Source organism: Dendronephthya gigantea, unplaced genomic scaffold, assembly GCF_004324835.1.
Source record: "Dendronephthya gigantea isolate DGI-Jeju-01 unplaced genomic scaffold, DenGig_1.0 000069F, whole genome shotgun sequence".
NCBI classification, from domain to species: Eukaryota; Metazoa; Cnidaria; class Anthozoa; order Malacalcyonacea; family Nephtheidae; genus Dendronephthya; species Dendronephthya gigantea.
The window spans coordinates 632,108-657,014 of record NW_021163079.1 but is presented as its reverse complement, the minus strand read 5'-3'; the positions used below and the strand labels follow the sequence as shown (position 1 = coordinate 657,014).

Genomic DNA, 24,907 nt, shown 5'->3' with positions numbered 1-24,907 from the left:
TCACCTTGTCTGCTGCAGTTGGAGGTGAAGTTGTATTTTTTTTCAATAAACACACAAATGTGTGTGACCAGGTGTTCCAGATTGGTACAGATATTTTTTGGCCAGTTGATGTGGTAATCATTCTCCTTTTTGGAGGAGGTGGCCGATTACCCCTTGAACTTGCAATGGGTGGCCTATACCCAAATAAGTGTGTGTGCTCTTCAGCAGCTGTTACCTTCAGCAATAGTGTAGGTGTACTTGTTTCACAATTGTTTGTGGTTGTTGAAAGAACTTCTTGTGAGACTGAGGGAGAATTTTCAAGTCGAGTGACGGCATTCAACAAATTTTGCGCGCACTGTCTCAACAAACCTTTAGGGTCTTCACTCATTTTTTGCTAATAAATTACATTTAAAAATGTCAGCCATGCAAGTTAATTAAAAACATTTTCCTCCCAGGACCCCAGTCTAATAAGTTTTCTAATTTTAAATTGATAATTGGTTTTTGTATTTTAGGTACAAATTTGCCCGAATTTCATGGTCTATAATTTCCACCACTCTTCGCAGCACAATCAAATACCACACGCGGATTCGGTCTCTCTTCCTTGCATACAGCATGGTGAGGTAAATACCAGAGTTTACCCGATTTCTTCATCTTCGAGAGATCATCATCAGAAACAGGCTTGGACGATCCTTCACTCTCGTAATTCTCCAAAACTTTCGTATACTTCACCCCGAATTCTGGATCTTTCTCAAACTTTCTCTTAAGAGACATCAACCTCCTCTCAGCCAATGGATGACTTTCTGGAAGATTAGGCGGTTCTTGACGAAATGGTAATTTTACTTGGTAGTGCCCATCTACAAGGATAGCAGATTCTTCTATGACAGCTTGCACTTTAACATCTTCGACGGAATAATAATCAACGCCACTTAATGTATGCGCACCTTCCTTATTCAAACTATTACTTAGCATTATATCACAGTCACATCTAATGAAATTGACATTACTTGGCGAAACTCTTGTACTCCCCATGGGTCTACACACCGTCCACCCAAGGGGTGTTCTTATCACCACAGGTTGACCTGGACCACCTCCCTTTCTTTCATATACATCTTCTATTATATCTGAACAATCACTTCCTATGAGGATAGTTACTTCACAATTATCCCCCTGTTCGTGTAAACTTACTCCCTCTAAATGTGGCCAATTCGCAATATCACTTTTCTTTGGAAAGTGTTTCTTAGAAACTGGAATTTTCGGAGTAGACAAAACATGGTCCAATTGGAATTGATTGGCTCCATCCATGCTTTCTACAGTCAGAGAAACTTCAGATCCCGACATAATTTCCGACCCAGAAACAGTATTCAAGGTATACTCTATAGGAACTGTCTCCAAACTAAGAGCTGAAATCAAACTGTCTTTACAAAAACTTGTATCTGAACCACTGTCCATAAATGCATGCGTGGATACCTCTTTACCGCTGACGATATTACGCACTTTAACGGGAACTATTTTGAAGCAAACTCTCGCCCCTTCGGACCCAATTGCTCCATTATTTGATTCTCTTTTTACTAAGGAATCTTGAATATTGATTTGTTCCTGCCCTGCGTTTAAAACTGAGCACTTTGCTCGCAAGGACCCTGTCCAGATTGGTCGGCCCCCTCCCACTGTCTTTCTCTGAATGGTGAAGTAGGGTATGGTGCGTTAATCCACACATCTCCTTTTTACAGAAAAAATCTTTTTTACTGCAAGAATCTCTAAAATGTCCGTCTCCCAAACATCTTATGCATAATTTCTTAGCTCGGACTACTTTAAGACGATCTTTAACAGTCGAATCTCTAAACTTATTTACATCGCCAAATGGGATGACACTCAAAACAATTTGCGCATCTAACAACCCTTTCCGTATTTTCTACATTAGGCTTCGATACTATATATTCTTTCCCTACAGCCAAAGTAGTTGCTTTCATTTGGGGGTTTGTTTGCTGCGGGTACCCAGATTTAAATTGCTGAATAATTCCAGGCTGCAACAATTTAAGTTCTTTCCCAAAGCGATTATTTGAACGTTCCCCAATTTTCCTTACAAAGTCTACGAAATCTGAGTAATCAACATAGCCTTTCTTCAAAATCAAATCTCCGGCCCGGTCAGCCACTTTCGTTGTTGCAACTCTTCAGGAAGCTTCTTCATTAAAGAAACTAAGGTTTCTTCGTTATCTAAACGCTTATAATAACCGTCCCCCATGCTGTTCAAAACCCTTCCCGTATCCTCTAGCTTTCTTGCAAAGCCCAAGATAGAATTAGGGTCTCCCTTCTTTACATGAGTGTCTTGTAACCTCTTCAAACAAGCGTCTGTAACCATATAGTTTAACCCAAAATTACGCTTTAAAATTTCCCACGCTTCGGAATATTTTTTGCCCAGGGACAAGGTCGCACAGCTTCGAACTGCCTCATATGCCCTCCCTGTGCATTGGCCCATTAAATGCAAAAAGCGCTGAGAATCATCCTTGACTTGCTTTTCTACAACTTCTTTGAAATTTGACTCAACGGCCGCAAAATCTAATGGATTCCCATCAAATTTCATACTTCTTCTTCTTTCCTGCAAGGATGGTCCCTGGCGAATGGCATCTGCAATTTCAACCCAACACGTTGGTCATATTCGGCAAATTTTCTCCCGGTAAAGAGGGCTCAGTTTTCCAGCGGTCTTCGCATAAAAAATTAAAAGCTTTTCGTTTTACGCTCTGCTCTCAATTTTGCGTAAGTTGTCCGCTGACAACATGAGCCCGCACGAGTGGGAGAAACTTAGCTAAGTTGGACCAGCGTGCAAGCATCCCTCGACTCGGCCCTTTGTACTTGCTTTGAGTTCGATTCAAACTTCGAACCCAATCCCACATTTTCAAGTTTGACTCCCGGTTTAAAATCTGACTGAGGAGCGAAAATTGATTTTGCAATCCGAACATTTCCTTCCGTTTTGCGTGTCAATTCCTGATACTCATGTTTCATTTCCGGCTTCGGTTGATCTAATTCCGGTGTAATGTTTACTTCCCGCTTCGGTTGATCTAATTCCAGATTAAGTAATGATTTAGAACTAGAATTGTCTGACCTTACTGTATCCTGATCAGAACCTTCTTCTAAACGTAAACCCAATTGTGCTCTTTCAATCCGAGAATTAACTTCCAGAAACTCAATCTGTCTCTTATATTCAGCTTCTTCTTCTTCAAACTGCCGTTTGCGTTGTGCTTGCTCCAATTCAAAACGTTGCTGCAGATCTTGTTTCACCTTTAACTCTGCCATACGCAACTTAGCTTCCTCCAGTTCACGCCTCGCCTTGAGTACACTATGTGAAGACCTACTGCCCTTTGTTCTCGACGAATGTGAGCGCTGTCGTCCAACAGCCGAACCAGAGCGCGTCTCTCTTACTTGCGCCAATCTTTGGTCCATAGCACATTTCAACTCCCGCTGCGCGACGTATACAGACTGAACTAACTTCTTCTTCTCCTCATCAACTTCTACTTCACAATACTTCTCATGAGCGTCGATAAATTTCCTAAACGCTTCTTCATATTTAGATGACTGATGCTAGAGAACTGGTGCTGGAACAGTTCATTAATCACTTCTTCGTCAGATGTTGCCGACAACACCTCTTGTAACGCCTTATACTTCTTTGTGAGTTCACCGAGAAATCCCGCTCTGCTTCTGTTTAAATATGTCACATCGTTTACAGATTCCTCGTCACCGGCCTCAGCCTCAGCGAGGGCCTTGTTCTCTAGCATCAGTCTTTGAATGTTGTACGCTCTCGTACGGATTTATCAAAGCTTCGTATGCGTCACGTTGAAATACTTTATTTAATGCCAGCGACCGACGTACGAACGAACGGACGGTCATATAGACGATTCACTATTACAAAATATAAATATCTATATTAATATATATACATATATATACAACTAAATGGAATACGAAATACAAATACAAATCAATAGTACTTACAAGACTATGATATCCAAAGACTTAAATGATTAAATTTCGCTTCAGCTTATGAACTGTGCTTCTTCTGTAATTTCACTACTTAAGACTTGTCCGTTATAGTTCAGTACACTTATATATTTTTTGTTATTTCGCATATTCTAATAAGAAACTAATTAAAATACTTTAGACAATAGACTAACTTCTAAACAATAGATTAACTTTAAATACTTAATGTTCATAAACAATGGACTAATCCAATTGGGAATGGTCTTAACAAACTCTATCTTGCAAACACTTTTGGGCACCACTATAAACTCCAGACATTGATGCAGTATAGTCGTATGACTGGAAGGCTAAACCTTCTGTTTGAAACTCTGGACTCCAGTGATTTCAATATTTCTTTTGCTTGTCCATCTCCTGTTTTATCAATCGCTTCTTTCATCTCTAGAACCCTTTCTTTTGGCATGTTTTCTTCATCGACATATCTCACAGCAACAACAAGTCTGTCTGTATTGGCAGTGTCAGGATCTGCCATAACAGCATACATCTTCACTGATTCCAGATCAGCTACAATGCTAGCTTTAACATCTTTGGCCAAAAAGTTATAAACTCATTTTGTGAATGCGGCGACAAGTACTTTACTTCGTATGGCTTCAAGTTCTTATCGCTGAGCCAAGACTTCAATTGGGTGTTATGTCTGGCGACAAGATTTACGATCTGGACAAAGTTGCCATTTGATTCGTCTTGACCTCGGAAAGCAAGCTGCTGTCTGGCAAGGACTCTAGTGATGTCCAACAAGATTTTAATCACTTGTTGATTGCGCAAATTGTTCTCTTCTTTCTGAATTTTCACTGCTCGTAAGTTCTTATTTAGCATCACATCAACATGTGCCATATTATTGGCGAAATAAGCAAGTTCTTGTAGTGCAGCTTTGTGTGATACAGAACAAAAATGCTGTACCAATTTCCCTTTGTCGTCTTTGCCACAACTTTTCATTTTGTTCCAAAATTTGATACCTTTGACCCATGCTTCAAGTTTCTCTTCCAAGTCCAGATGGAAACAATGAGCAAAAAAACAGGAAACAGTGTCAGACAATACTCTAGATGGGGAAATTCTTTGTACCAAGAGGGCGAAAATCGTCTCTGCTTGTTAGGTTGAATGTCAGGATTCTCATGATAAACTTTACGCTTTGGTTGGTAAGGCCCCATTTCTTATCACTGTCTGCTTTTGTTCATCACTGAGTTTTGAGGGTCCATTCGCTGGGTCTTGAAGGTTTCAATTCAATTTTTCTTCTATTCTCTTCCTGCTTTGCTTAACTTTTGATATAACTCCAAGAACATCTGTTAAAAGTTCTTCAGGATAAACAATCTCTGAGGCTAATGTTGCAATTGTTGGGCAATGATGTTGCATTCTTGAGCATGGCTCACCAGTATTTTAACTTCTGTGATGCATGACATCCACAATTCTTTAGCATTCTGGCCTCCATCAGCATTAGAAGCAGGATCACTACTGTCATAATCACTGCTGTCATGGATAGTCTGGTATAAAGATATGAATTAACAAAAAATATTGAATATTGTCAACTTTGTGCTTTTGAGGTTTATTATCACATTCCAACAAAAAAACCAGTGATTAGAAATATTGTAAAACCTACATCTCTAAATGGTTTCGCACTTGAATCTTCACATGATTGTGTGCTGCTACATTCATCTGATTCATCTTCATTTCATTGCTGTCTGACATTTGGTAATTGCCAGCAAAACTATGTAACATGTCTTTGCAGGATTCCTAATTTTTCACAAAAAGCCAGAAACAGTAAATTTTTGCAAGCTTAAAATTGTATTGTTGGAAGTCTAAATGCATATACATTTGTAATTTTTCATTACACACTCTGAATACTGTGGCTAACTTTTCTGATGTATCCTCAAAATTGAGTGGGATATCACAAGATTCCTCTTCTTTTTGGGCAGATGCAATAGATGCTTTGACAATAGTGGATTCAGAACGTGTTTGTAATCCTGATGAAGGTACAGATGAGTCCATCTAATTAATGCAAAAAGGGCACAACTGAAAGGAATTTTCCTCACATTACTTGACCTTCCAAACAGGCTCTACTTTCCAACCTAAAAACAGGTTGATTTCATATTTGGTATTGAGGTAGAGCTTGGAATTGTTCAAGTGCCTATATCACTTGTGGGATCTTTACGGATTTGAATACAGCTTGAAAAATTAGTTTATAAGTTCTACAACCCTTTTTGACATAGTTAAATAGTTTTGGAAATATTTACATCTAAACATGACGATTTCCTAAATTTCCGTCGTGCTCGGGGGCCTGGGACTCAGGAACCGAGTTCTTGTCAAACATAATATAATCAATTGTAATTTTACTTTGATCTTCCAATAATGTAAATATTTCGCCCAGTTACTACAGCCATACACAACGCACCGTTCCCGCATTTTTTTCTTGAAAAGCGCAAACTATATCGCCAGTGAAACTCTTCATGTTTACATTATAAAAGACGGCGTGTTTGCAAATCATTCCTGAGTCCCAGTCCCCCCAACCGACGTATTTTCGAAACTATTTAAATATATCAAAAAAGGTTGTAGAACTTATAAACTAATTTTTCAAGCTCTATTCAAATCATTAAAGATCCCACAAGTGATATAGGCACTTTCAGTTAAGGTGAGAAAAAAGGTGTTATTTGGGTGCAATTAAGGTGAAAAAAGATGTCGGAAATTGCCTTATTAATGTATTATAGATATTGCAAACTACGTCAATGACATGATATTAATCTTAGGTGTGCTAAAAGATGAGTAGTGTGATTGTGAGACGAGCACAAGATCATTGTGAGTTTTTTAAATATATAATTTTGTACTATTATCTGGTGTGTGACTTGTGATTCTGTGGGATCCCTCTGAACGGGTTTGAGCCTGCCGTTCCCCACAAAGAAACTCATGTATACTTACACAGTTTGGAGCAATTGCCTAATGTGGCCCTGTTTGCAATCCCAAACCAGGTTCATATATAGTAGTAGAAGAGGCAATTAGAGTGATCAATTATGATATTTTTAGTCTTTTTGATCTCTGAAGACCAGAAAGAGATTGTTTTGATCTTCGAAGAGATTGTTTCAATCTCCGAAGAGATTGTTTTTAAACCTGAAGAGATTGACTACTTAACCTCAAGAGGATAAGTTTCTATGTTCAGTAAAACTTTAATAAAAACACAGAACAACATTTTTTAAAGCCAAAATTTAAACGACATGTCACAAGTATATGTTATTTTCTGTGTGCTTTAGGTTGCGGTGTGAGCACGTTATATAAACTAATTGCTGATTGGCTAATTATATTAGCCCATCACTGAATGGTTATGTACCTTTTACGGTACCTTTGCGATGACAATATCTCTGCATGCACAGATACAAACAGATACAAAAAAACCTGGTTGGGTGTATATGAGTGATGCCATTTCTAACCAATAAGCTGATCCATATTGTGCATAATGAACTTTAATGAACGTAATAATGAAGGGATCATTAATCTGAATGCTGATAGATATAAATCCCAGTCAACTTGCCTTGTAGTGTGGAACATAAGAAGTATTCCAGTATTCCTAATAGCTACATGTATCTTATCATATGCATAATACATGAAGTATTTGCGCAAGAACCAGATCCATGCACACAAAAGTAGCACTATACTCATTGATGATTATTAATACTTTTCTTTTATTATAGTGAGTATTGCCTGTCATTCTCAGGTACATGCTCCAGTAAGGAAAGGTCTTATGTTTTTGTGTTCAGTTCCTCGCTTTTATTTATTCATTTGCCAGGCCTTGCATGAGATCGATCACGCTAAAATCAACGATGCATTTAATCCACTGCGCACAATAAATATTTGTCACCTTTAGGGGTCGCGCGTTGCTCCCAGTATGCATTATCTTTCCTGAAACTTTGACAGTTTATTAAAAAGCTTTCCTACTTTTAGACAGCTAAATAATATTTAAATTTCAGCTAAACATTTTCGCACGCAAGCCCTCTCAATATCAGTGGAAAGGAACCACCCCCCCCCCCCGGTAACAAAATTTTGTTAATGAAAAACTGAACTTGGCCTAGGCATACCAGGTAAGTCTTAACTATCTGTAGGAACACAAAAATTTGCCAAATTCTGTAAATATCCTGAAAATGAAAATTGTACATTTGGGGACTTTTTTTATACACCCTGTATAGTCCTGAAAGTCAATGTTGCCATAAACTATATTGATAGGTTCGCTTGCTACAAATTCTCTTGGTATATTGTCTGACATGTTTATTGTTAATTGCCCCAGATATGTATCGTATGCCATGGTAGAGGATAAAGAGATGAATGCCTAAGACCATTTAACATTAAGATCAGGCCAGAGCAACCAGAAATTTGTCTTACAAATATAGCAAGTGCCAAAGACTTTGGTGTCTGGATCTTGCCTTTGCTGTGGAGAAAATACTTTTGTAGTAAGTTTCTTGTCCAAACCGATGTATTCTCTCTCTCATATTGATTAGAGTAGCCAAGCATTCACACAATAAAATTAAAAAGGATTGGAAAGACCACTTTTTTTATGCCATTGCCAGTTATTTCTGATGCCAGTGGAGGCCATTGTTTGTAACAGGAAGCACTGTTTCTTTTCATATTCTCTCACAATTCAAGTGCGACCAAATACAAGTATCAACCCTACTGTTTCTTGCTTCTTTGTTGAACCATGCCTTAGATGGTTTTATCCTCATGTTTTGAATCCTCTTTAGTTCTGTTATCAGTTCTGTTATTGGGTTTCTATCATCGAAAGGAGTTTTTAACTTCACTTGTTGCACCATGGAGTTTTCGTTTTTTCCATGGTGAAGTCCTAATGTGTCTTCTGATTGTGGCATTGTAATCTCAGTGGGGGTATTTGTGAGCATATAGATAAGGTATGGGTAGTTTAAGACCGCTATGTTTGAATGAGTTTGTAAACATGTGGTTGGGCAATTATGAGTGGCTCTATTTACTGTCTTTCTGTCTTTTATCTAGTTGGGAAACCAAGACAAACAAACTTGTGTGCTACAACATGGTGTGATGCAATCTTCGTTCAATTGTGCATGTTTTAACGAAGATTGTGAATGAAGTCATACTACAAATATGAACATATTAATACAACTAAATTAGTACAACTAAAAGGTTACTCCTGTGGAAAATTACCACGTTCATTTACATATTTATTTCAAGATCGATTTACAAGCGTTGTGTTTTATCTCGTATCTCATGTATCTCCGGTATAGTTGACTCCCATGACAGAAAAGGGGACTGTCTGTTGCATTCTAATCTTCGGTAGAGGGGCTGAGTCTGGTCCTTTTTATGGCATTATGTTGCATTATGAAGCCTGCAAATGAATCCTTTATCATCAATGAACAAACATAATCGTCTCAACAGTGGTAAACAGTTTTTTGACTGCGACTTAATGTTCTCAGTTTCTTTACTGTACGTTAGTCCTTGATAATTCAAGATCCATTTACATTGTGATTTGCGTCTTTCAGCAACAGTCGGAGACCTTTTGTCAATAGGTTGTTCGTGGAGAAATTTGTTAATAAATGTTCAAGGCTCAACGGCACATGTGCAGTTGCGACGTATGAGAAAAAATCAGGTGTTCCGGGGGGTAAATCTCCCCAAATCCCTTTAAAACAAAACCCAAACCACGGAAAAGCAATGACTCAAAATTTAGAGTAATGGTCAAAATACCTTAATATTTTGGTGAACTTAGCAAAAGGGATATTGCATGAATAAATAAAGCAAGTTAAACTGTTTTAAAAACTTTAAATTACTGATCATGTACAAAAAGTTACTATACGCATAAATCAGCTTACCCCCCTAAAGTTTACACTATGACTGACTGACTTACTGACTCAAAATGAAATTCAAAATGTCACCCACCCTTCCCAGATTTTAACCAAAATTGCACCAATTGGGGGTATAGGTGAGATATGAAAGCACACCAAATTTGAGCTCAATATCTTTATTTAGTCCTGAGACATCGGTTTTTCAATTTTCCACCAATATCGGTGTCGGTTATAGCACTCTTTATGAGTGGAACACAAAAATGTATGGTATTTCAACTGTCCTTTTCTATCCTTTAATCTATAGACAGGAAAACTGGTGATATACCATTTTTAAGACATGCTGAATCAGAATATGAAGTAAATCTATTGTTAGAGAAAGTCTGACTAAAACAGTTACAGACTTGCTTCAGCACTTAGCTGGATTTCATCAGTCAAAATTAACATAATAAAAACTTACTTTCATCCCTTTTTAAGACAGGTGTTGCCTGTTATTGAATCTAAACAAAATTATATTTATATGTATATAAATGTGGAAAATAAGTTTGTTATATACCGAGTGTTGCAAAGAAAAGTTAACCTGTTTGAGTATAATTTCAAAATTAAAATAGCTAAAATTATGTTTTTTATATTCTCTAATGTCTAAATTAAATTTTGATATATAGCATAAGGTTTTTCATGCAATTTTGACAGAGATATCACGGTTTCAATTTAATTTAAGCATGTCTTTTTGAAAAGTGTAAAAATTAGTTGAAAATGGCATGTGACAAATCCTAGCATTTTATGACACATATTCTGTCTGTTTCAATGAAGTTTAACTAGAAACATTTGACAGATGGATAAGGTCTTCATGCTTTGTAAACTAGTATTTTTTTCATTTGCACTGTATTTACTGTTGATATGTTTTCTCTCAGGAATGTATTCTCAATTTGTTGTGGTCAAATTTTATCCCTATGGAACCAAGGTTATTTGAATAACAAATGTTTAGAAAAATTTAATGGTCAAATATATTAGAATTTATTGATATAATTGATCGCGTCGCGTAGCGACAGCGATCTATAGTTTCGGCTTGGTTTTTTTTTTTTTTTTTTTTCCTCTCGGGTCGACCCCCAGCGTCGCTAGCTGCAGGCCGAAGCACCCTAAACGGGAACCTGCGCACAGGTAAGTTGCTAGTTATATCACGTGTGTATTCATTTTGGCATATGTCGTTTCACCTTTGAACTTCGAAGCAGTATTAAAGTAGAATTAATAAAGCGATCAAAATGCTAGCAAGTGCTATCTTTATCTTTACACTCATTACACATACAACTGCACATGCGGAGAAGAGTAAGCCTGCACTAAAGGATGTCAAGCAGTTTCGAAATGGGCTGTTGTGTGTTTCTCCTGCTTTGAGTGCTTTCAACATTTTATATGTTGAACCAAAGTTGATTATCTTGAATTCGCTGAGTTCACTAATCAAACTGAATAAAATCACAATACAATCTCACGAGATCTCACTAGTATCACAAGAAAACTCTAGTACAGTTGTGTCAAACAAAGACGACAATTCAGATAAAAATGCTGAACACCAGGAGACAAACATCGACTATCGGTATCATACTAATCATAGTCATTGTGGTTCACAGTCACAGAGAGGTCTTTATATTGAGATATTTACCATATTAACTTTTGTAGTATTTGTTTTATTCGTTATCGCTCATATGTACCGGGTAAAATTTTCATGCATTGTTGATCAAATTATTGGAATTATAATATATATTATTGTGTTCTTCTATGTGTTAATAAAGACCATTAATAATGCGATATGTTTAGTGAAAGTGAATTGATAAGCTCGAATAAAGTTGATGATACACCAGGCAATGATATACCAAATGAATTGAAGTTGTCGGTAACTGTTATTAAAGACACCAGCACTCCTATAGTCAGTCGAGAAGACCTAAGATCACGTCATGCTAGATTTCTATACAATAAATGCTAGAAAATGTCGTCTGTTTACTCAGTAAATATAAGGCACGAGGCGAAGCGCAATGTTTATAGACCACGTGATCGAGAGCCTAGTAGAATCCCAGCGAAGAAAATATGTCGTCTTCTCAACAAAAGTAGGAAGTTAAGAAAAGTGGTTCGAAGGCGTATTAGAAAAAATGTGTCGAAGTCTTCTCGTATCTTTCTGCTACTTTATGCATCAAGTCGTAAACGCCAAAGACTGCTAGATGATCAACTTAGGTATTTTTACAATCAATTTAATAACGGTCATACTCATTATCATCGACGTCATCACAAAAAAAAGCGGTTGCAACGTTTTAAGACTTTTACTTTTAAGAACGAGAAGCATAAATTAAAAACACACAAAAGCCTCAAACACCTAAAAAAACTGTTGTAAGTTTAATCTTAGTTCAGACATCGAATCCAATCCTGGGCCAAAATTTGTTGAACCTAGTAAGACTATTCATGCACCATACAGTCAAGGTAACGTTGATGTATTTGGTACAAATGCAGGCAGGCAATGTGTACCCATGAGTTTATGTGCTTTAATATATAAGTACACTGAAACATCAATAACTGGGCCAGAAGATCTTATAGTAATTATGGACATTGGTAATGAACTGTATTATGCACTATCAAGACTATCTAAGCAATCATATTTACTGTTAACTGAATTACCTGACATGGTTACAGTGTTAGATACAAATTACCAACTTGAGTTCAGTGAGAGTTACACTGGTAATCTCCATGCAGTTAGTATTGATGAGCACATTCCTTATGTCATGCCTTTTGCCTGTGCATTACAAAGTTTGTTGCGAAGAAATTATAATTCATTTCTTTTGACTATTGCATGTAATACTGTATCAGTTTATTTGATGCCAAATGGCTCATTAAAAGTATTTGACTCGCATGCAAGAGATTCATTTGGTATTGCTGTGTTGTTAGAAGTAACTTCAGTTAACAACTTAACTGAATATTTTAAAAGCTGTCACAGAGGTGATGTTCTGTTTGAACTGAAAGGGGTTACAGTTACAGTTGCACAATTGACAAGTAACACAAATGATACTATAAATCAGGGTGCAAAATCAAATCAACTTCTATTAACATCTGATACAAAAATTGCAGACAAACATAATGTCACATTAGCTGAATTGTGTGCGATATACATCTATTCCATATGTTTTTCCACGATTAAAGAATGTACATACTGGGATGAGTCTACGTTAGAGGCTATTGCTGAGAATGCTATGTCATTCTACAAGAAATCCCTGAACATTGAAAATACGATTACATGTGAATACTTGCCAAAAAGATTGCCTATAGTTGATGCTAATGTTGACATAGCTTACACAACAAGACAACAGGGAACTACTAAACATGATTTTGTGAAATTTATCACAGTGAATGTTCAAAACAATACTGGGTTTTTGTTGTGGTTTTCTGACTTTTGTTTAGCTTGCATCTTCATCAATAAGAAAAGCATTACAAAATATTCTTTAGTTGCATACAATGGATTGCTAAAAAGAATTGGACTTGAAATGTGTGGTACCCTTGATTGCATGATTGATAAACTCTATGATTTTTTTATGAAACAAGTGAAATGTGAAAATGTGTTATACACTGTTCAATTTCTATTGTGTTCCCATAAATTGTCAAATTCAGAGAGGCAAAAAATAGTACGAAAACATAAGTCCTCCAGACATAAAAGCACAATGCTCCAAAATCGCAGAAATAGTTACGCAAACTTGGAACCTGCAGAAAAAAAACAATGTTTAGAGAAATGGCAAAAAACATCAAAAGCAAACTATGAATTAATGGATCCTTCAAAAAAGAAAGTGCTTCTCAATACAAAAGCAGAAAAATACAAATCGATGGATGATATGAAAAAGGAAGTTCTTCTTGATGGAAGTGCTAAGAAATATAGGTCAATGGATCCTTTAAAAAACTGCTTCTTGAAAAAAATGCTAAGAAATATAGCTCAATGGATCCTTTAAAAAAGAAAGCACTCCTTGAAACATATGGAAAGAAATACAGTTCAATGGATCCTTTAAAAAAGAAAACACTCCTTGAAACATATGGAAAGAAATACAGTTCAATGGATCCTTTAGAAAAGGGAACACTCCTTGAAACATGTGGTAAGAAATATAGTTCAATGGATCCTTTAAAAAAGAAAGCACTCCTTTAAATATATGGTAAGAAATATAGCTCAATGAATCCCAGCAAAAAAATTGAAATTATAGAAATGAAAAATGAGAAGTGTAAAACCCGGAACTTAGATTTAGATAACTGTATATCAACATTTAAAACTAAAATAAAAGATGGTCCATTTTTTGTATGTTCAGTTTGCCAGCGATTACTGTATAGAAAATCAGTTGTTTTATTACAGAAGGACATGTATGATGATGGCATGGCAAATTTGTTCACTGATATTAAGTCATTTGATCAAAAACTGTACATTTGCAAAACATGCCATTCAAAAGTTTTAAAAGGTAAAACACCATGTCAAGCTGTGTTTAATGACATGAAAGTTGGTGATGTACCAAATGAATTGCTGGCTCTAGAAAAGCTTGAGCAGATTCTTATAGCACAAAGAATAATTTTTGAAAAAATTATAGTGATGCCAAAAGGACAGCAGAAAAAAGTGAAAGGGGCTATATGTAATGTGCCTGTTAAATGTGATCAGTCCTGTAATATTTTACCTCGTCCACCAGAAAGATCTGGCATTATTATGTTAAAACTGAAAAGGAAACTGGAGTTCAGGGGTCATGTGTATTTCCAAGCAGTACGTCCTCAGTTTGTTCTTGATGCTTTGAACTGGCTGAAAGTCCACAATCCATTGTATCATAGTATAACAATTGATATTGAGAACATTGGAAGTAATTTATTAAGGTTTAAACAGCTGCATGAAAATAATCTTACAAATGAAAACGATTTGTCTAGCACCACAGAAAAACATGATGATGATGACATTGAAGAACGTGATGACCCATTGAATGAGCATCGTCAAGCTCCTAATGAAACCTGTTTACAAGCTGTGTTACCTGATTATCCATAATAATAACACAAAATAGTTCAAAATATTCATCGGGAAGTGAAGTGTACAACATCGCGCCTGGTGAAAACCAGCACCCTGTGTCATTAATGATGGACAAAAAATGTGAAGAACTTGCATTTCCTGCATTGTTTCCAAAAGGTAGATTTGGTTTTATGCATGAACGGAAGATTAAATTGTCACCAGTGAAATACTTTAATGCTAGACTTTTACATTATAGTGGAAGGTTTGCAATTAACCCGGAATATCTTTTCTTTGCACAGTTTATAACAGAGCAAAAGAAAGTATCTGTCAGTATTAACATAGCCTTGAAGAAAATGCAAGGACAACCTGTCACTGCATCGCAAATAAAATCAAATGTAAGCAGACTAAAAGATTTGATTTGTCAAGACCAAGCATATCTGTTTCTACGACAAATTCCTGGCACACCACCATATTGGCAAAAATTCATGTATGAAGTAGTAGCCATGGTAAAACAATTGGGTATTCCAACATGGTTTATGACATTGTCATGTGCTGACCTAAGGTGGCCTGAACTGTTTCAAATTATAGCTAAAACACAAGGTAAAAACATGACAGAGGAGGAAATTGAAGCTTTGTCCTACAATGAAAGGTGTTCAATGTTGAATCATAACCCAGTTGTTGTTGCGAAACACTTCCAGCACAGAGTGGAAACATTTTTCACTGAAGTTTTACTTCGTGAAAGTAACCCAATTGGTAAAATAATATACTATGCACTTCGCATTGAATTTCAGATGAGAGGCTCTCCACATTTACATGCATTGATATGGACTTCTAACACCCCTAAGCTAACTTCTGATAACAAAGAGGAATATACAAAATTTATTGATAACCATGTACAGGCTAATCTTCCAGACAGAAATGAAGAACCAGAGTTACATGAGTTAGTCAATACTTATCAAAAGCACAACCACTCAAAAACGTGTAGAAAAGACAAAAATGTTAGTTGTAGATTTAATTTTGGACAATTTTTTACAAAAAGAACAATTGTGGCAGAACCACTTAGTGACGAGTTAGATGAAGGAGTCAAAACCAACATACTTGAAAGGCGCATCAAAATCCTGAACTCAGTCAAACAAAAAATTGATGAGATTCTTAACCCATCCAAGAAAGATTATGATGCCTCATTAACTGAGACAGATATTTTAAAATCTTTAGAGATCACTGAAGACCAATATTACTGGGCACTATCCATTTCCCCTGACTCAAACTTTGATTTACATCTTAAAAGGCCTGTTGATAGCTGTTTTATCAATAACTACTTTGTTGCAGGGATTAAAGGTTTTGCGGCAAATGTTGACTTGCAACCTGTATTTAATCACTATAAATGCATCACATATGTATGTTCATACTTCACAAAAGATGAGACTGAATGCTCACAAGCTATTGCCAATGCAGCCAAAGAAGCAAAAGCTTCCAATATGAGCATTAGAGAGGGTTTGAAAAAAGTTGGTGCTGCCTTCCTTTCCACAAGAGAAGTGAGCTCTCAAGAATGTGTTTATAGAGCAATGCCTGAACTTTGGTTTGAGAAAAATATTCCCCAAGACAGTATTTGTTAACACAAATCTCCCACAACAAAGAGTACGGGTAACTAAAACCAAGGAAGAGCTGGATGAACTAGATGATGAAAGTACTGATATATTCAAATCAAATATCATTGAACGTTACATCATTAGACCAACATCAATACCCATTGTTAACAATATGTGTTTTGCAGAATTTGCTGCATATTACTATAAAGATTACAAAGTAGACTGTGAAACACAAGATGCCCAGCGAGATGTCCTAACTGATGACATCATTGAAAACCAAAGTGCAATAAGTGCTACATGTCAATGTCTTCCAAAAATTATTAAACTGGTTGGCAAAAATGAGTACATGAAATGTCGAAAAGTCAGAGTCGTAGTAAGGTATCATACACCAAATAAAATGAGACAGCCAGAAATATATTTCCACCATCTACTTATGCTTTATTATCCATGGCGAGATGAAAATAATTTGTTAGCTGCTAATCAAACATACACATCCAAATTTTATGAAACCGATGTCCAAAAAATCATTGAACTCAACAGATCGGTATTTGAACCTGACGCAAATGTTATTAGTGAAGCATTTGAAGTGCTGAAATCTAATCAAGGAAATTTTGGTCCATCATTTGATTCACTTAATGATCAGGAAAATGCAGATGTATTAGATGAAATGCCTGATGATTCAAACCCAGATGAATCTTTTAATGAACAGTCACCATCACAACTTGATCCAGCACACAGTGAGTCTGCTTCTGGAGGTATTGTAACCTATCACCAACCAACAGAGATGCCTGATGATGTATTACGCCAAAATGTCAGATCACTAAACAAACAGCAACGCCTTGCATATGATACATTCCTGTCATGGTGTCGTAACAAAATGAAGAACTTAAACAGTCTAAAACCAGTTGAAATGGAACCACTCTATCTTTTTCTAACTGGAGGTGGTGGTGCCGGAAAAAGTCATGTTATTAAAACAATATATCATACAGCAGTTAAGACATTTAGACATCCTCCTGTTAATGCTGGTTTACCAACAGCTCTGTTAATGGCACCAACAGGTGTAGCTGCAATAAATATTGATGGTACAACAATTAATACTGGTCTTGCTATTTCTAAAGAAGCTGGTGATAATGTACCTCCAATGTCTGACCAAAAAAGGACACAATTAAGATTAACATTGTCTGAATTGAAACTTATTATTGATGAAATTTCTATGGTAGGGAATACAACTTTACTTCATATCCACCAAAGATTGAAAGATATTTTTGGTACACCAAATTCTCTGTTATTTGCAGGAATATCTATTATAGTTGTGGGTGATCTTTGTCAACTACCGCCAATACGTAAGAGATTTGTTTTTGACACTTACAGAAATGATCATTTCAATTTATGTCATCCATGGAAGGTCTTTCAAATGATAGAGCTTACCGAAATCATGAGACAAAGAAATGATCAACAATTTATTCAACTTCTTAACAGAGTTAGAACTGCTACCCAAACAGAGGATGATATTGGAGTCATTGAGTCAAGGTCAATATCCCCAGATGACCCTGATTATCCATCACATGCACTTCATATATGGGCAGAGAACTCGCCAGTTGACGATCACAATAATGCAAAATTAGAACAACTTTCTGGACCATTATTTGTTCTTCAAGCTAAAGATCAATTTCCAGCAAATGTGAACAAACAAGATATTGACAGGGTTTTAGCAAGAAAACGATCTGAAACAGGGGGACTTGATTACGAAATTCACATCAAAGAAAGTGCCAGGGTAATGTTAACAACAAATGTTAGTATTTGTGACAGACTTATCAATGGACAAATGGGAAGTGTGTTTAAAATTGATGTAAATCCAATTAACCAGAAACCAAGTGTTCTTTACATTAAATTTGATGACCCGAATGCTGGAAAAAATCTGATCACTAGTAGTAACAATCTATTGGCAAGAGAACACCAAGTTGTCCCAATTGAACCTGTGTTGGCTAAAATCAAGATTAGACCAGGTAAACCATCTTCTCCAGAAATACAGAGAGTACAATTCCCTGTGACTTTAGCCTGGGCATGTACTGTACATAAAGTTCAAGGTTTGACACTTGATCAAGTGGTAGTCAGTACTGAGTTAGTAAAACAAAAAGCATTCAACTATGGACAAATTTATGTTGCATTAAGCAGAGCAACCTCTTTAGAAGGCCTATTTATTTCAGGAAAGATTGCCAATAAGCATGTAAAAACAAATCCTAAAGTTCTTGAAGAATATGAAAGACTAAGAAATGAATGTATGGTTTGTCATCCAACTATCTTGCAACACAATAACAGCGATACTCTCACCATATCACTTTTGAATGTTAGGTCTCTAAAGAAACACTGCATTGACATTAAATGTGATTTAAGACTTTTTACTAGTGACCTCATAGCTCTAACTGAAACTCAGCTACTTCCATCTGATTCTGATGATGAAATTATCAACACGCTCAGTCCCTTTACATTGTTCTGTCAAGATCATGTCGCTGATAAATATTCAAGTATGGCAGTATGCACAAGACGTACTGTTAAGATCAGAACTTGTGAATATTTCACTTCATTAAATGCACTAAAATATGAAGTAGTTAACTACAAGTCAAACAAAGTAATAAATTTTCTTCTCCTCTACAGAAAACAGAACTCTAATGTGTTGCAATACATAGAATGTTTGGAATATCTCCTCACAGGTAGCCCTGTTGATATTGTCCTTGGTGATTTTAATATTAACTACTATAATGAAGACCAAGTTGAGCATCTAAGACTGTTAATGCACTCTTTAAATTATACTCAAATTGTAACAAAGTCAACATTTTTATCTTCTGGAAGCCTATTAGATCATGTTTACACGAAAACGAAAGCAATTGAAGTAACTGAAAATGATGTGGTTAATATTTATTATTCAGATCATGATGCTGTGAAGTTTACAATTAAATATCTAGGGTGAATATCTTTGTATTACACCTGAGTATTACGTGATTATTGTGCAATATGGGTTATTGTGGATTGCATTATTGTTAGCTAATATTTGTGTGTCACATACTGTGGAACAACGAAAGGATTGGCTGAACCAGTTTATGTACAAATATAGGAATTTTTTTCACTAGTATGCTATGGTGCACTCTAAATTGTTTACCCGAAAAATAGAGCTCTGTTGACCATGTATAGTGTTTTATTTCAAATTTGTAACTACATAGTGCTGTTGTGCGTTTATCTAGAACTCTACCTTCCGGCACCTAATGGTGCATACTTTTTGACTTCAAAGGGACAGCTGATACACCATGCCTGGTAAGTTTCACTCATGTTCTAATTCTATTTTTATCCCATGCCTGTCAGATTTTTATTTCCTGTATCATATAATAATTTGTGATTACTTTAATTGAATCAAACTTATATTTTTGCTTACAGGCTACATGAAAATTGATCAATTAAGAAACCACTGCATTAAATATGGAGTTCAACATCATCAACAATCAAACAACTGTGATTAAACATTACATTGCTTGTCAGCAATACTATAACCATTTAAATTTGGCGGTTCAGTCCTAAAGCACTCTGATGAACATCATTCACATTTCAGCCGTACGTGACATTTCAACTTCAATGTGGATATATTTGTTCAGATTTGTTCTCACTCCAACTCTACATCATCAATTATATAACTGTGTGGTATATCAGAGTCAAAGTGTAACACAGACAAAGTGTCCAATGGAGTACAATGTTCCTTATGTATTACTTTCCATTCAGCATTTTATTCATCAAAGTATGCTAACAACATTTACATTGGGTTTGGGTCTGCATCAACTACAGTATGCCTACATGGTGGATCACTGCGAAAAATTATTTTCATGATGTACCAAGTCATTCAACTAACATTACATGTGTAATTACAGAAAAACTTAATGTTTATTTAAATACCATTAATCATTATATTGTAATGAAGAACTGTTGGCCACAAAAGCCATTAAAACATACTGTGATATCTGCCATCAGTCAGGCAATATCAGTTATTAGTCACATATGCTATTTTTATTTATTATTGTAGCACACATTATCGCAAATACTCAATAAACTGTATAGCATAGATGGTGGAAATACTAAAGGGTACCATAGTCAATCAAATACATGGCCAATAAGCTCAGGCTTATAGTATTTCATCAAAAGTAACCAAACTAACACTGCAATTGATTGTTGCTGAAATATACAATGGCTGAAAATGCACAAATGCAATAATATAAATAATAAGTTCTATTAAGTTTTCATGAAGTATGCTTAGTAAGTTAGGCTCAGTTTGAGGTTTTTGATTTATATATTATAATTTGTGACACTACTTCAGTCTTCAAGTTCAGTAAATCACTCATTTCAATCAAATTATACTCAAAATAAAGTTTATTGATCTTTTTAGTTAATTGTATTAACCAATTTGACATCGCATTCAGGGAGCTCACAATCCATTTACTCCTACAATTTAGCTCTCTATTTTACTACTCAGGCGTTTACTCCACCTCCGGTGAAATATTTTGCGGTTAGCGAGAAAGAAAGCCTGGTTCTCATGAATCTCATTGGCAATGCCAATTGTCGACGCCCACAAAACGAATTAAATGCTTTATATTTTGCGCCCGAGTAGGCAAATAGGAAATACATTAAAGGACTAATGCGTGAAATTCTGACAAATTTATAGAATAACTATTTACGCTCTATTATACAAAAATGTATAATCCACCTTTCCTAAGTCGCTTCAAAAATTTTATTGTCATTCATCATAGAATAGGAACAATATCTCATTTAAATTGTTATATACAACTACAGGGTGAGTCAAAAAAAAGTCCCCCCTATTGAAATGAAGCCTTTGTTGATTTGAATGCATGATCAAGGCAGTAGTGTGTCAATAGCATAGTTATTAGGTTGAGGGATTCAAATAAAGCGTCTTGCTTTGAATTGGTTTTATCATAATATTAAGGCAATCAGATTCTAACAAAGGCTTGATTTCAATAGAGGGGACTTTTTTCTGACTCACCCTGTATATACGATAAAGCTCGCCAATATTTTTATTGCCCGCCATTCCGACTTCAGATTATCCACAAATGCACCTACATGAACCTATTTGTCGCGTTTATGAGTGACAAATGTTATGACACCCACATGGGCATTAAGCCGGTTTCCACTAGCGATATTTTTCGCGCGAAGCGATATTTTACTTTTGTTTCAGAGCTCTCAAGTGCAACCATCTGGAACAAATTGCTCAAATACAAAGGAATAAAGTCGCTTCGCCCGAAAAATATCGCTAGTGGAAAACCGGCTTTATTCACTCCGTCGATATATACAGGCGGACTGTGTTTACTCCTTTTTGGCACAAACAACTTAAAGTTTCCGTTCTCTTCCGCCCACAAGGAAACATTTTAACGTTATCTTGTTAGGTACATCGTCCGTTCCAACATAATGTTGGCAAAAACAGTATTTTTTCCTAACAAACATAACCTTATAACCTTGCACTTGGCAATAACAAACAACTATTTTTTTGCGCAACTTTTATAACAAAATTTCACTAATTCTCTAAAATATCAGCCACATCATTTACCATCATGTTGAAAAAACAAGATTTTCCCCAAGATTGGAAGCACAGCGAAACTGCAATACGTTGTTCCCTTATCAATTCTAACAAATGCCCTAGCTCTTATGACAAATTACATTAGCCAAAAATGTCAAAACATCAATATTTAATTATAACAAACTAACATTAACAACCAAATAATAACTGAATGAATAATATTCTTGTATGTTTGCATGGAGAAAACCAAAAGCAAACATAAGGTTCATAAAGCAAACAGCAAATAAGATTCTCCAAACAGGCTATTTACAGAAAAAAAAAATTTTAACGCAACTTTTATTCTAAAATATTAGGTCATCTGTCATCAACAACACTAAGTGTTTAATAGCAGTGAGTTTAAAAAACATAAACATAAATAATCGCTTGCAGAGCCGTTGGGAAAAGCGAATACCACATCACCTCGTCACCTTTCTTTAAAGAAATCCTTGCGGTCAGTTTCTTTTTGCTGTTCTTCACCAGGAAACAGGACTGACAATTGGCACATTTCAGCATCTCAGAACCCTGGCGAACCTGCACTCTTTTGCTACAAGTTACACAGGTGTAGTACGCAAACGTCTCCACGCTTAACACCGAACCACACCAAACCTCATTCTTCTTAAATTGGCTTCTCGCCTTCTCGATTGCTTTAGGACCAATGTGGGGCTTCTTACCTGTGATCTCTTTAACGATTGTTGCTTGAGTCGATGATAAGTACTTTTGGCCAAGATATTGCCGAACACGAAGATTCACGATGTCATAATAATGTTCGTTTTCCACGTTATCAATCTCCTTGTTCCAAAGGGTGAGCGGAATGCTACCGTGCTCGTCGACAAAACAGGCCTCTAGTTTGGTGAGGCCAGGTTTTGCGGGGACATCTTCTGGCCGATTATCCCCGAATATAACCAGACCACGCACTGCCACAAACTCGAACACTTTTACAGCCTCCACCTCTACCGTATTCATCACACGTGGCGTCGACGCATTTTCGCCAACTCTCTCGTATGCAAAATCGACCTCCGTCTCTGGGGCATGTCAATTCGTGTGTAATGGTTTACCCAAACAACGTTTTCTTCACTGTTATGCGGACTGTTGCTTTCCGCTTTCGACTCCACCGTCAATTTATGTTTTTTCGGCGAAAAACAAAGTGCTTTTACTGCACGGTCTTTTTCTTGGACCATGAAGGAAAAGTACTCCGAACCCTTTGCACTTACCCTCGTGGGACTAACATTGTGCAGATACCCAACAAGGATTGGACTTGGGTCTGGCTGCTTCCGCTGAGAAGACGAAGTGGAATCTTGTTGTTTGCTGCCGTCTATCGGCGAAGAAGACGTTGTAGCAACTGGCAAAACAGATTTGTCATCTACAAAAAGAGCAAATAGCTAAATATATTATTCAACACAATCAGCCATCGAAAACATCAACTTACCCTGCATGGTTCTTTTTTTGTTGATTTTACTTTTGTTTCCCGACATTAGAATACTCGTGTGGTTTCCAACTGATCGAACGCTTTGGCAATGAAATTATGGCAACAGGCCGAAAGGCGAAATAACCAAACTCTGGCAAAATTCAAGCACAAGTGAAGTGCACATGTATTTGAGCACAAATATCACGCGGCTAACTAACCAATATGGCTTGCCCATACAATCACGTGCGTCATGACGTACACAAACGCCTAATTTGGTTTTTTGGCCGTCAAACCACACACCACAGTTAATAGAGGTGAGACAGACTAATAGCACCAGGGCGGGTTGTTCGAAAAGTTACGTAGCGTAAACGTAGGCGTAGCGCACCCTCGTACCCAGACGCTTTGAAAGCTTTGAGAATGGCGTGCGTGGGCGTCGCGCAGCTGCGTGGGTATCTCATTGTACCGAAACGTAGCGTCAACAGCTACGTTATGCTACGATACGATTGAAGTGGAAAACAGGCCTTACGTCTTGGTTTGAATCTGTTATCTGTGGTCAAACAAACACTGGTGCCGGTAGTCAGATTAAATCATGAACTCTAGTTCACTGGATTGAATAAAATAACTCAAACGTTGCCGTTTTCCTCATCTTTACGTTCATTACACATATATACAACTGCACACGTCGAGCACAGTAAGCCTACATCGGCTACCCTAGGTAAAAGATGTAGAGCGGTTTTGAAATGGGCTGTTCTGTGTTTCTCCTGCTTTCAACATGCGACCTATAGTTCAGTATACTATATTGTTCATTTTTATTATTAAGAACATTTACGACACAAAATTTGCATAGCTGGGCTGGCTACGCCGCTGTGAACGACGCGATCATATAACGCCTAGTAGGCGTCTTGTTAATTTAGCAGTGGAGTTCATGTTGCATAATTCATAAGTATGTAAATAATCCCAAATGGCGGTCTTTGTGATTACCGATTATCGCCTGGTACCTAATAATGGTCATTCCACTGAACTTGTTCTTTAAATTTTTTTTTTAAATAATACGTAAGTAATACCTAATTATGTATATAAATATATATCTAGAACCAGGGCGGATCTAGGATTTCTTTTACGTTAGTCAAAATTTTCGCATGCTGATTTTTGTCACTTTTGTCATGTTTTATGTATTCGCTTGAAGAACAGGTATATCACTTGTCTAAAACTCAGTGTATTCTGAATTCCGCCAAATTACACATTCCTCTATTATATACCTATTGTACACTCATTTACATTATGTTAATGTACAGGAAGTAAACTAGTACATTACATTCCTCACTAAGTTGGAAAATAAAGTCTCATTTTTTTTCATTCGTTTTTCTGATGTTTTGCGCATCCTAGAATGTCCTATAATAATTCTCAAAATCATACTAAGGTCACCATATTTAAAGGTCTTTGCCCAATATACTTAAGATGGTCAATGTATTACTTAAGATCTAACTAATATACTTAACATATGTAATCATTGAAACGCTTAGGAGG

The 24,907-nt window shown here is 36.4% G+C and overlaps 2 protein-coding genes across 2 annotated transcripts; one reads left to right on the top strand and one right to left on the bottom strand.

Moving 5' to 3' along the window:
- Positions 1 to 510: 510 nt before the first annotated feature.
- On the bottom strand, positions 511 to 948 carry LOC114531199. The gene has a single exon (XM_028552846.1). The coding sequence runs from the start codon at positions 946 to 948 to the stop codon at positions 511 to 513; it is 438 nt and encodes a 145-aa protein (XP_028408647.1).
- A 16,854-nt stretch (positions 949 to 17,802) lies between these two features.
- On the top strand, positions 17,803 to 21,015 carry LOC114531198 (ATP-dependent DNA helicase PIF1-like). Its single transcript, XM_028552845.1, has 2 exons — positions 17,803 to 18,651; positions 20,881 to 21,015. Exons 1-2 carry the CDS (start codon positions 17,803 to 17,805, stop codon positions 21,013 to 21,015), a joined length of 984 nt encoding a protein of 327 aa, XP_028408646.1.
- Positions 21,016 to 24,907: the final 3,892 nt, after the last annotated feature.

Excerpts from the sequence above, each read along its gene's own strand:
- LOC114531198 (XM_028552845.1), top strand. The coding sequence starts at position 17,803 with ATGAGACAAAGAAATGATCAACAATTTATTCAACTTCTTAACAGAGTT. Across the intron at positions 18,652-20,880 it reads GACTAAGAAATGAATGTATG|GCGTTTACTCCACCTCCGGT; the intron begins GTTTGTCATCCA and ends TTTACTACTCAG.
- LOC114531199 (XM_028552846.1), bottom strand. The coding sequence starts at position 948 with ATGCTAAGTAATAGTTTGAATAAGGAAGGTGCGCATACATTAAGTGGC.